This window comes from Sprattus sprattus, assembly GCF_963457725.1.
Source record: "Sprattus sprattus genome assembly, chromosome: 15".
Lineage (NCBI taxonomy): Eukaryota > Metazoa > Chordata > Actinopteri > Clupeiformes > Clupeidae > Sprattus > Sprattus sprattus.
The window spans coordinates 20,549,003-20,562,213 of NC_137913.1; the positions used below are offsets into that span (position 1 = coordinate 20,549,003).

Consider the following 13,211-nt stretch of genomic DNA (forward strand, 5'->3'; position numbering starts at 1 on the left):
ATAATACAAAGATTGTAAAATAATTGTGGTCTGTACAAGATTTCTATACATTTGTATTAAATAAGCAGAAAACCCAAAATGGCATACTCTGCTTGATGCAAGGAATACAACCGCACCTCATTTGTGAAAATTTTGCATACGGTTCAAAGGTTTTAAGTATAAAAGTACCTCCAACTTTTACCCATTGGGGGCATTAGTGTTTGAGGTGCCGACATCTAACTAAAAGAATCACAGGACTCTCCCCAATCAGTGTGCCAGAGCCTGTTTCAAACAGACATAATGCAGGTGAGAGGAGGAGATCTGAACTAAAAGGTCTTACCAAAGCAGCCAGCTGTCAAAGAATTATGTTTTAAATCGTTATTTAGTTATTTGTTTTCTTCTGAGCCAAAAATAACATCTCTCTACATTTCTTGCTTTCTCACACACACACTTAGCCTGGCCATTACCAGCCTGTGACTCCATTTCTTTTCGTATGAGCTTGAAATCAATTCAGGCGGAAATACGTAGGCTGGTGTCACCAGGCTAACACACACTACCAGCATTGTCTGAATGTAAAACTCTGCTTCACTCCATAGAATAAGGAACCAATACTACTGTCAACAAGGTAAGGTGCTTTGCATCACCATCCTGGCTCAGGCATCACAGTATCTCTCTAGAAGGCGACACTTACTATAAAAAAAGATAGATTATTCCATCATTCACATTTACACATATGGGTAGTTTGGCATGGCTTGGTATGTGATGTAATTGATATGATGATCATAAATTGGTACCAGACATCTGTGTGGATGTTCTGCCTGCAGTGACTGATTTTCATATCATCCAGACTGACCAAAATATTGACACTATTTAAGAACTCATGGTTACAGTTCAGGTCCCGCAGCCATACCGCTTTGTTAATCTCACCCCACCTCCATTAGTCCAACTGAGTTACATTTGGACTTATTTAGCTTGAAAAACCAGGAGTTCAAATCATACCACCACCATGGGGATATATTTATAAAAATAGGCAAATATCAGATACCAAACAGTGAAATTTATTGTTGAAAGAAACAATTGTACAGAATAAACAGAAAATACATTTAATGTAAACTACAATTTTGCAGATACAGAACTTTTATACATTTCAAATGAGCACATTTTCCTCCGTTGATTCTATTTCGTGTAATTTTACACTGTCTGACACACAGACAGGCTAGGCAGAGGTCAATAAATATTGCTTAATACATCATCAATAATTGTTTTTCTTGTTCTGGCCTGTAAAATATCTCCTGGATTACTCTGAATATATTTATATTTGTCTACACCTCAGTAAAACTGAGAAAAATATATATTATTTGTGTGTGCTGCTGCATGTGTTGAACCTGGGTAACATCTCTTAATTTGCATGACATGCTGAAGACTTCAGATTTCTGAAACAAAATCCAGCTCACATGATAAGCACACACACAAGTCTATACTTCAGCTAGAGGCTTTTACTCAAAATATGTAGGAGGAGGAGGAGGAGAGGAAGGTTCAGTCCCAAACCCCTCACACATCCGAGGAACAATCACAGCCACATGACCGTATCGCAGCAACTGGAATGGAAGATCACCAATATTTAAAACATCTCCCACGATAAAACAAATTGATCTTTAGGTATCTGGTAACAACAACAAAAAAAAACAGTAGTGATGTGTATTTCAAGATTATTTAACATGAATAAATTGGCATACATGCACTTTTAAGACATCTGAACAAAATACAATTGAAACATACACAAGCAACCTTTTTTGTTCTGGTATCAAATGAAAGAAAAGTCCCTGTGATTGTTCTGTTCCAATGAAAACAAAAGGCATAGAAAAAAGCTCAGTCTAAATACTGTAACAATGAAATTATAAAACATACTCTATAAAATGTCCTCATGATAAAACGTAATTGCATTTTTACAAGATTATACAATTATATAGAAAATATTTAAAACGAAAAAGAAGACTGTGAAGACAACTGAGGAAAAGGAAAGTCAAAAATTAAGACCAATAAATACCCAGTGTGCACACCAGAGACCGAGAGCTGCAGACCAACCAGGACACAAACCAAAGCTACATGACAAAGGCCACACCACTCTCAGTAACCCAGTGTTTGGACGTCAAAATAAAAATTTCTTTAAGCAGACAAACAGGAAACAAGTATAAATAAAAACGAGGCATTAATAAATAAAAATGTGGGGGCGGGGGGGACAAACTTACTGTTAGTATCAAAGCTTATAAAAATCCTTCAGTTCATTTCACTGGTATATTCCTCGTGGCTTTGTCTTGGGAAAAAAATAAACAATAAAATACAATAGGAAAAAAAGAAATGGTTACTTAAAGTGGTCATTTGGAATGTGCCCGATCTGCGACTGCATGCTATTGGGGGGACTGGAGATGCCCTCGGACCAGTCAGACATGTTGGAGTGTGGGGAGGAGCTGGACCACTGGTCTGGGGAGCCAGGGGACGGGGTGAGGAAGGGGTGGTCTGGCACCTGGAGCTGGTGGTTGGGCGTGTTGCCCTCCATGGTGGCCGAGTAGCTGTGCTGCGAGGGCGGAGTGAGGAACTGGGTGCTGGACAGGCTGGGCCCCAGCTGGCCAGACATGATCTGAGTCTCCTGGGGCAGGATGGTGTGGATGACGTCAGTGCCGCCCATGTCTCCAGACATGAAGCCCGGGCTCACGCTGCTGGGAGGATTTGAGTTCTGCTGCTGCTGGAGCTGCTGCTGCAAGGTCTGCTGCATCTGTTGCATGGGCTGCCCTTGCATCAGGTGAGTCTGGTTGCCCAGGTGGCTGTTGGGAATGCCCGGAAAGCTTATCATCTGTGACAGGGTCGAGGAGGCCAGCCCGTTGTGCATCAGGCCGTGCGACACCGAGCCGTTGCCCTGGTGGCCCATGCAGCCCTGGCCGCGGTTACCGCCGAGGCTGTTGAACTGGCTCTGTGGGGGCTGCTGCTGGCCCATCCCACCGTGCATGCGTGACAGCCAGTCACACGGGCCGTTCCCGGCGCTCGCCATAGGCAGATGCGTGAGGCGAGGGGGCAGCGGGTCAAACTGCTTGTTAGACATGCCCAGGTGGGTGACGTTGGCCAGGTGGGCGTCGGGTGGCATGCCCTGCAGGTGGCCCAGTGACATGGACGTGGGCGAGTGCTGGAAGGGCGAGGTCATAAGCGGTGGTGATGACACATCCGAGATGTAGCCGTGGGGCGACTCCAGGGAGTCCACGGGTGAGAGCACGCCTGAATTGTCCAGCAGGCCCCCACGGCCCTCCTGGGGCTTCTTCTTCTTGTTCTTCATGTCCTTGCCGCCGTCCTTGCAGGCCACCCCCTTGGCGGAACCGCTGCCGGGCTTGCGGGCCTTCTTGCCATGGACGGCTGGCTTCATGTTGTTCAGGTAGCCGTTGGGGGAGCAGAGTGGAGGGGAGAGACTGTTGGACAGGGGGGCGCTGTGTACGGGCGGGCTGCGCACCAGATTGTACTCATCTAGCAGGCGCACAATGTCATGGTGCATGCGCTCCTGAGCGATGTCGCGTGGCAAACGGTCCATGTGGTCGGTGATCTCGCGGTTCGCAAAGTGTTCCAGAAGGACCCTTGCTGTCTCGTAGCTTCCCTCACGGGCTGCTAGGAACAGGGGAGTCTCCTCCTGAGGTGCCAGGAAAAAATAGGATATATTATAAATTGAAGGCTAGCAGAAAACTCTGTTTTACAACAGAATCACAAACTCTTCATTATCCTTAATATTTCATCATTATAATCATGTAATGTAATGCATTGAAAAAGGCTCTTTATAGCGTTTGTATATTTCATTCCATTTTCATTTTCATTCATTATTGTCAATCAGAAAGTAGGGCTAACCTTATTGTTCTGCATGTCTTTGTTGGCGCCATTCTTGAGGAGAACCATGGCTGCATCCATGTTGTTCACAGCTGCTGCCCAGTGGAGGGCCGATTTACCTGCACACACACACACAAAATTAATATATAAATGCCCATTATGTAATTTTGTTTGAGCTCTCTTCTGTCTCTGCCACTGATGTACAATGTATGTTAATCTAAAGACACAATTTAAATCAGTAGTCGAATATAGAATTAGAATAGTCATATTCCAAGATTTTTTTGTCCTCTAAAAAGAATGGTTGTCCTCCAAGAAGCTTACATCAGACATCACTGAATTCTCAAAAAGTGCCAATATCAACAGAGTGAATGAAGTAGTGACACCACCAAGCAAGCAATGAAGACTCACCAAAGTCATCGACAGCATTGACGTCGGCGTGGCAGTTGATCAGCTCCTCCACCATGCCCTCGACTGCCAGTCGAGCTGCCAGGATCAGAGGGGTCGTGCCGTCATGCATGCGAGCGTCCAAGTCTGTGGCGCGATTCCGAATTAAAATCTATGGAGAGAAATTGTTTGGGTCAGATCAGTAAATGGATTTCAAAGAGATGGCAACAGCTGAGATCAGAGGTTAACCTGTGCTAAATAGAAGTATAAGTATAAGTAAGGTTAAGTCACTGAGGAGATACTGTAACACTTAATGTGTTTTTTTTGTATCTTTTTTTAACTCAACAATATGAATGTACAATCAATGCTGGTATTAATATTGAAAAATAATCTGCCTTTTATGGGTTGAAAATGACTAAACATGCCATTGTCTACTGTTTAAAATCATCCCAGGACAATCCTGACGTAAAGGCGACTTTTTGGAACATCTCTATTTCATGAAATGAGCCTATTCATTTTCGTGCTTTAAGAGCAGGAAAATGTGCTGCTAAAAGAAACAAAAACAAAATACATTTTTTTTATGTGAATGTTTTTCTTTTCTTTGCTTAACACAGTAAAAGTTGGCAGTGACCACTGTAACATTTAAACGGTGGAAAGCATGTTTAGGCTACACACCTGGAAGACTCCCTGTGCGTCGGCAGCCACTGCGGCGTGGAGAGGTGTGCGGCCCATGTTGTCCTGGATGTTGGCGTCTGCGCTGGCCTCCAGGAGGCGCTTGGCGGCATCAGAGCGGGCATAACGGGCAGCGAGGTGCAATGCTGTCTCGCCCGTGCGGTCCGTTTGGTTGTGCAAGTTGGCGCCCTGGTAGATGAAGTCGTTGATGACATTGGCCGACGTGTCCTCTTCCTCCTCGCTGTTACCAGTTTCCAGACCACCTCCGCTGCAGGACGCGATCATCAGAGGAGTGAAGCCATCTGCAATCAAGATCAGAAAGGGGAGAGAGAAAAATAATTTAACATCGTGACGTGAGTGAGGTACTCAGAGGATGTAAGTAAAGAAACCGTAGAATGAGACCCGCCCATGGACAATCTGGCGTAATGATCCACTACAAACACGGGAAAAACACTTGGAGGAAAATGGGTCAAATCAAAATTCTGATTGAGCATGGAGTTTACTGCTCTCACAAAACTAAGCTCCTGGGCACGCTGCAGCCTCAACTCAGTTACAAGCCTTCAAGGATTTTCTATTCTTCACAAATCTGTAGTTTGTAGCACAACTCTTCAAGCAGAAAAACTTCTGGATCATTTTGTAAAAGGCTTTTTGGACCATTATTATGAAGAAATTTTGATCGATAAAGGAATGATTTTTATTTCAATATTAGTTTCTTTGAAAAGTATCCAAAAATCTCAGTGTTTTTTAAATCAAGGGTTTTTCCCCTGAAAAAAAAGAAAAAAGATTCCCAATAGGTGCAAGCTCAGTCAGCTGCTTTGAAGTGGATCCCCTTTCCCTCAGGATGTGGGGCTTAAACACAGAGCTCAGGGTAACACACACACGCACACCCTTCATCCATATAATCAGACTAGACCGAATGATGTGTAAACACCAGAACACTTCCCTGTCAGGTTATGTCAGATTCTAGCGGTTTTGTTCTTTGACGATGTGAAAATATAATTTCTTAACATTAAAATTAAACATAACACTGAAAAACGAAAGGAAAAATTAGATGACCAATAATAATAATACAAATAATAATACTAATACTAAAAATCATCATCATCATAACAATAATAATAATAATAACAACATCAAAAACAACAACAGATGATGACTATAATGTTATAATGAGTTAACACTAAATGAAGAAAAGGTACATTTAGAAATATAATTTGATTCTGGTTTCCAGACACATCTCCAGATGACCAAGAGATCCACAATGATGGAGGATACCACGGAAAATTCCTGGTAGGTGTAAACCTACTTGGCAGTAAAAACCTTTCTGATTCTGATTCTGATTACGCAATAAGGCACCGCAACAACAGTAGCAGTTTGAAAAGTTGCAGTAGTCCGGAGGAAAAGGATCCCGTACCTGGCCCACGGACGTTCGGATCCATGCAGTCGTTCTCGATCTCGCCTTGTGGGGGTGTGGGGGCAATGGACGGGATGCGGAGGTCGGCAGCATCCAGGTGCTGTTGCGTCCACTGCCGGTGGTCCGTCTGGTCATCGAGGTCCAGCATCGCCTGCTCCTCGAACTGAAGAAAAGCCTAACGGTTAGCACATCCCTACACGTACTTACTGCAACACAGCTAACAGTGAGAAAAGTGAAGGAAAAACTTTTCAGAAATGTTCTTATAGAATTCCTCCTCACCTTAAAGCGCTTGTGTTCCGATGGTTCCTCCTCACCCCATTCGTTCTGGTTGTCATCCATTAAGGAGAAGTCTGATAGGTTCTTCAGTGGCCTGCAAGGATAAATACATAGCCATGAATACTCTGCAATACGTGTTGCTAACCTCAGCACTACAGAGAGCCATGTAGTCTCTCTGAGACGTACTGATTCTACTGCTGACCCACTCTCTCCCTTATAGAAACTGTCCTTAACCAAAGGCTCTGCTGCTGACTGAACCCCCACCCTTTTCTGCACTCCTCTAACAAGTCAATTAATTCGGTAGTGATCGTGACCCGCTGTATCAGTGAAGCAGATGATCAAAGTCCCCTTCCTCCACCCCAATTTACCCATCCCCCACTCAACCCCCACCCCCCCCCCCCCCCCCAACAGCCAAAAGCCCCCACCCCAATCATCCACCCATACACACACTCCAAATCTCAAATGGGAGAAATCCACCGCACCCCTGCTCAAAACACGACCGGCCTGTGGACACTTACTTCAGGCCAACGGAGTCCTCGCCCACCGGCTCGCGCCGCTTCTTCTTGTTGGTTTCGCTGGTCTTGAAGCCCTCAGGGAACCAAAGCTGGCCGGCCTCACGGCGCCGCTTGCGCGAAGCCACCATGCCCACGCCGACGAAGGCCAGCATGATGAGGCCAGCCAGCACCACGTAGATGGGGTACAGCTCGTTGGGCGGCGGCGCGCTGTTCTCGCCTGTGGAGAGATGAGACAGAACTTGAGTTGCTGAGCCAGAGGGGCGACGGAGGAGGAGGAGGAGGAGAGGAAAGGGTCGGCGGTTCAGGGACGCGGGACCATCCCGGCTCCTCGCCATGGTGTGCGAGTGAACGACAGTGGAAAAAGATCCCGTTTGAGCGTGAGCGGGGAAAGGCCGAGCAGGAGGATAGCGTGCATTAAAAATCGGGGCCGTTTCATTGGGTAATAATCAGAATTGCTAACCACTCCTGATCATAAAAGAGCTAGCAGAATAAGAAGGAGAGGCGGAGAGAGAGGAGGGGGAAAAAAAGAAAACAGAACACCTCCTCTTCTCTTTCAGCCCAGGGTGCCAAGAGACAACTTTACCAGTCCTTCTTTAAGGGAGGAAAAAAATGAGGGATTAATGAACCTCAAATTACTGCGCACGCTTTAAGCTGTAAAGACGAAGGATTTATTAGGATTTTCAAGATAACAAAGAGTCCCAACTTCTAGCACACTCCCGATCAATTCCCCCCCACCCCACCCTTTCTTTCCACTAACGATTTTGAAATGATAAACTCTCCCCACCTAAACCCTTGGAGATGCTTTAAGTCCTGGTATTACACTCAACGAGGTGAAGGTTGCAGCAGCCCTTCATCGCACGATGAAGTGTGTGTGGTGAGTGTGTAGAGTGTGTATGTGTGTGTGAGTGTGTAGAGAGAGAGAGAGAGAGAGCGAGATGGACAGAAACAGAGAGGGAGAGAGAGAGAGAGGGAGAGGGAGAGGGAGACAGACAGAGAAGAAGACAGTTACCATATCCATGTCTGTGCACATGCGTTAAAATGTAGAAAGGTGTTTTGTTAAAGGGAGTCAGATGAGTTCATTTGATGGAATTCACCATTTTTATACTGCTTGTGCCCTAAATGTGTTGTTCATATCCATTAAAATGGCACTTCAGGGCACACCGTTTTGATGAGGGGAAGACTGGCCCAAATTCATTGAAAATTCATGAATGTATAGAAACAGGGCTTTAAATGTACGTGTGAGATATGAAGTGGAAGTATAGAAACAGGGCTTTAAATGTACGTGTGAGAGATATGAAGGGTTGTGCGTTTACTTACTGGCCACAGCCTCGATGACATAGGGCATGTCCAGTTTGTCGCTGGAGGCCAGAGCTCCCAGGAAGGCTGCCACATCAGTAGCACTCTGGAAGCACTCAGTGGACTGCTGGTAGCACTGCCTGTTGTCAATCTCCAGGTACACCACAGATCTACATGAAAAGGGGTGTGATTAGTATTATTATTATTATTATTAATAATAATAATAATAATAATAATAACAATAACAACAACAACAATAATAATTTTTTTCAAATATTAACCATATCTCTTTTAGTGGGAACAGCAGTCATTCGTACATGAACACTATGCTGTGAACTTAACACACACACACCCTTTAATCTGCATCTGATCTAGTTCGCGGCGCTGCCGCAAGTTGACCACGCGGTACATGCTGTCCGTCAGCGTGGCCATGAGGTTGGCGTGCATGTCGGACAGGCTGTCCACAGAGCGCTTGACGGCGTGCTTCTTGAGCTCCTGCTCGTTGCCGTAGTACGGGTAGATCATAAGCTCGCCCTTGGCATCACGGCGGAAGACCACATTGGTGTGCAGCACGCGGCTCAGCTCACGCAGGAAGCCTGAGTGGTTGCTGCGAAGCTGGTCCGGGTGGATGCGCACCACCAGCACCAGACGGCCCACGGCCAGCTTCTCCGGCATGTTGTGGGCACAGTCCAGGCCGTCCCACTCACACTCGGCGTTGTTGCAGCCCTGGTCACAGTGACCGTCGGCATAGTGGTCCTTACAGTACTGGTCGTAAAGTGGGCTGAAAAACGACGACACAATCAGAATAGAACAGCATCTCAATAGGTCCTGTGAATCTTTCATATGCATTCTGAAGAGTCACTGACTCTAAAGGCCACCATATGTGATAAGGGTCATTTCGAGCAAAGAATAATTTTTTTGTGTATCCTTACAGACCAAACCTTACATATTCATAGACATATATAAAATGTAAAAATATGTTTAAAAAGACATTAACTTTATGCTGGTTTCAAATCAGACATGGGGTGTGACAACACTCACTTGCACTGGCCCTCCAGGTGCTGGCAGTCAAAGCCGTCGTAGAGGCAGCCGGCATTGTGGCACTGCTCGTCGCACTTGCCATCGTTGAAGTACCGCCAGCACTGCAGTGCCGCCGAGCAGTTCTTCCACGGTTCGTCGAAGTTGAGCGAGCAGTCCCCACCGTCCCAGCCACACTCGTAGTTGTTGCACTTGCTGTCACACATGCCGTCAGCCGAGCGTCTGTCGCAGTCGTCGATCTCGCAGCTTGCCTCCACCTCAGGTGCCGGCGTGATGTCGTAGCCACGGCCGCCAATGAAGGGGTGGTCGAGCACGTGGCAGAGCAGGCCGTTGAATTGAGGCGGGCAGATGCAGTGGTAGTAGGGTGCCTCGCTGGTGTACTGGCAGGTGCCGCTGTTGTAGCAGGGGTTGCTTTGGCACGGGCTGTCGGCTGGGTACTGGCACTCGGGCCCAGTGAAGGCTGCCGGGCACAGGCAGAGCGGGTTCTTGTGGCCGGCGATGCAGGTGCCGCCGTTGCGGCAGTGCAGTGTGCCACAAGAGTGAGCGTCACCGTCACAAGTGGAGCCGGTGAATCCCTAAGAGAGTAGAGGAAAATAATTAACGTGATATCAGGTTACTATACGGGTAATGGAGAGGTTAAACCAGAACATACATTCCACAAATGATAGAAGCATGTTACAGAGAATGATAATACCTCACAAATCCTGACAATTTTCTTTTGACTTTCACAAAGGCTTTGTTGATTGTTGTTATTTGTATTTGCGTTTCATTTGGGGGAAATGTGATGTGCAGGCTCACTTACCGGTGGACACCTGCAGATGAATCCGTGGGCAGTGTTGCTGGCCACTGCACAGGTACCTCCGTTCCGACAGGGCTTACTCTTACAGCCATCAAACACCTGCTCACACCGCTTGCCTACAGAAGAAATGAAGGAACTTAATGCCATCCCCCAATCACAAACCAAATCTGAAACCAACTGCTGTGCTGTTTTCTTGTTCATCCCTGAAATCTGCCACCAAGCAAACTGCTCGTACTCAGCTGCTGTACGTGTTAATTCTCCTACTATGCTAATCATCTAACCCAGCTCTGTGGCCAAGGATGCCACCTCAGGGTGGACTGCTGTACCTGTGTATCCAGTGCGGCACTCGCAGCGGTAGTTGTTGGTGAGCTGGACGCAGTTGTGTGTGCCGCGTAGGTCGCAGGGGTTGGACAGGCACTCATTGACATCGCCCTCACAGCGCTCGCCCACATAACCGGCGGGGCAGATGCAGCGGTAGCCACCCACGCCGTCAGTACACTCCCCGCCGTTGAAGCACTTGGGCTCCTTGGTTAGGGGGTCACTGGATGGGTTGCAGTCATCCACATTAACCTCACAGTGAATACCTGTTTGTGACAAAGGTTTGGTATTTTATTGATTAATAAATATATTCACCCACGGTGTAACCAGTAGCAGTCACTGAATGAATACACCGAAATATAAAAAGAGTCATGTACTGGATAATAATAACAACACAAATCAGGCTGGGATATGTAGACTAACAGAGAACAATTCTGTTTAGAATGGAGGCAATTAGCATTGGTTTTAAGATGCAAGGGTAATTAGCGAGATCCCTTCATGTGCGTCAGACAGTTCATCAACCCTCTGTGTGTGTATGTGTGTGTATGTGTGTGTGTGTGTGTGTGTGCTGGGGGGGGGGGGGGGGGGTTCAGGGCAGATTTCCTGCCTGCTGGATGCACTTAATCCCTCATTAATGCAGAAGAAGAGAGGGAAGAGGGGGGAGGCTGGAGAGATGAAACACTTGGGGAGGTGTGAGGAGGTGTTGTGGCATCCTGACCTTGGGTCCCCCGAGGACAGGAGCATTTGTAGGTATTGATCAGGTCGATGCAGGTGCCCCCGTTCTGGCAGGGCTGCGAGAGGCACTCATTGATCTCGTTGGAGCAGTTTGTCCCGTGATAGCCTGGCACACACTGAAACAGGGAAGAGGGTAGGGAGAGGTGTGGAGAAAAAAAATCAATGCCTAACATGAAGAGTGTTATTTTTTGATTAGCTTTTTCCTCCCTGTCTTTTTTTTAACTAGCAAGCAATTCCTACACCCAACCAAACATTCATACATTAACTTAAACAGCTTGTAGCCACGGTTGAAGCTTCCACTCCACTTAGCCACCGTGACGTTATAAAGAAATGTAATAGCGGACAGATTTCTTTCTTAGGAAGTTTCCTGACTGGTTAATACAATTGAAGTGTGCTAAACGTTTTAGCTGCTGTTAACAGACCTCAGCAGACCTTTCTAATGCAAGAACAGCAATCATAAGCAGTCGGACAGCCATAATGCAACCACACTCAGGCTTACCTCGCAGGAGTATCCACCCAGGTAGTCGGTGCAGGTGGCTCCATTCTGGCACGGGTTTGGCACGCACTCGTCCACCTGATCCTCGCAGTAGCTGCCCGTGTAGCCTGCCTGGCATCGGCAGAAGTGGGTGTTGCCAGCATCAAGACACTGACCAGAGTTACGGCACAGGTGGGTCACCTCCACACCTGCAGCACGCCAAAGACAGACAGAGAGCAAGGCTCATGAACCATTCCAAATCACATATTTTGTGACACAGCCAGACTGTACAAAATGTTACCGTAGCAGCATACCGATACAGTGCTAGAGAAATCAGCGTAGAAGTGCAGCATGGCTAGGGAAGGCTGAAAGTGGTGTCTAAAAGTGTGGAGCTAAGGTTTACCTTGTTGTTTGGCAGCCACTTCACAGGACACGCTGGGCACATCGCAGTAGAGACCTGTCCAGCCGCTCTGGCACTCACAGCTGTAGGTTGTGCCAGTCTGCCAACACTTGCCCCCGTTCTTACATGGCGAGGAGTCGCACCACCGCACCAGGTTCTTCAAGCGTTAAAAACATACAATTGTATGTTAATGACTACTTGAGCCATGGACAATTCATCAGTTGTGACAACACCACACTACAATCAGGAGTGTGTTTCCTCCAAACAAATCGTTGTGCACAACAGTGGATTTAAAGTACACCTTAAGTTTGGAATTAATGGACAACAGTTAACAAAACCATTAAATGAATGGTGCACATGAATAGTCGGTCAATAGTCAGTCAATGTCTGTGAACAACCACAGCACAACTGCTACTCTAGACAGGTGGACTGCAGATTGAAGGGAATGGTGAAAGGCCTCTTTACCTGGCAGTTCAGTCCAGTGTAGCCTTGGGAGCAGGTACATTTGTACGTGCCATAGCTGTCCTGACAGGTGCCCCCATTCAGGCAGGGCTTGGAGTCGCACTCATTGATGTCATGCTGGCAGTAGCTGCCAGTGAAGCCAGGTGGGCACAGGCAGGTGAAGGTGTTGATGCCATCCACACATGTGCCTCCATTGAAGCAGGAACTAGAATAAAAATATAAGCACAAATAGGAACAAATTAAATTTTACATTCTGTTGATTTTTAGAGCTCATACTGACATAATTAACAGTTGCTTCTGTGCTCAAATGAACAGTGCTTTGCAGTATCCAGGTTGACAGTCTATGGCCATGGTTCAGATGTCAACCAAAGGGGGCGCCAGTGGACCAGGAAAAAATTTAAAGCCATTTGTCTTGCAACACATAGAATAGTTTTCTCCTCAAGCACAGAATAGGTGGAAAGTCAGGTTCAGACAGGAAAGGGCTTTGGCCAACCCAGCTGTGAGTTCACTCATCAGGAAAGTGGCGGTGGCCTTTCCCCATCCAGGACCTGGAACTTTCTTTGACCAAGCGAGAGCTGCGGTAGGAG

General features: G+C 46.7%; 1 protein-coding gene across 1 annotated transcript in view; it reads right to left on the reverse strand.

The window, feature by feature from the left end:
• Positions 1-1,139: 1,139 nt before the first annotated feature.
• The window catches only part of notch1b (notch receptor 1b), a 32,310-nt gene continuing 20,238 nt past the window's right edge, over positions 1,140-13,211 (reverse strand). Inside the window, exons 19-34 of the mRNA XM_080852471.1 lie at positions 12,628-12,829; positions 12,166-12,319; positions 11,787-11,971; positions 11,271-11,403; positions 10,561-10,818; positions 10,238-10,350; positions 9,439-10,010; positions 8,750-9,178; positions 8,419-8,567; positions 7,105-7,318; positions 6,590-6,680; positions 6,311-6,473; positions 4,900-5,198; positions 4,249-4,396; positions 3,862-3,959; positions 1,140-3,649 (exon numbers count right to left, since the gene is read on the reverse strand). Coding sequence (XP_080708597.1) covers positions 2,342-3,649; positions 3,862-3,959; positions 4,249-4,396; positions 4,900-5,198; positions 6,311-6,473; positions 6,590-6,680; positions 7,105-7,318; positions 8,419-8,567; positions 8,750-9,178; positions 9,439-10,010; positions 10,238-10,350; positions 10,561-10,818; positions 11,271-11,403; positions 11,787-11,971; positions 12,166-12,319; positions 12,628-12,829 — 4,516 coding nt within the window. The 3' untranslated portion in view covers positions 1,140-2,341. The remainder of the gene's footprint in view (positions 3,650-3,861; positions 3,960-4,248; positions 4,397-4,899; positions 5,199-6,310; positions 6,474-6,589; positions 6,681-7,104; positions 7,319-8,418; positions 8,568-8,749; positions 9,179-9,438; positions 10,011-10,237; positions 10,351-10,560; positions 10,819-11,270; positions 11,404-11,786; positions 11,972-12,165; positions 12,320-12,627; positions 12,830-13,211) is intronic.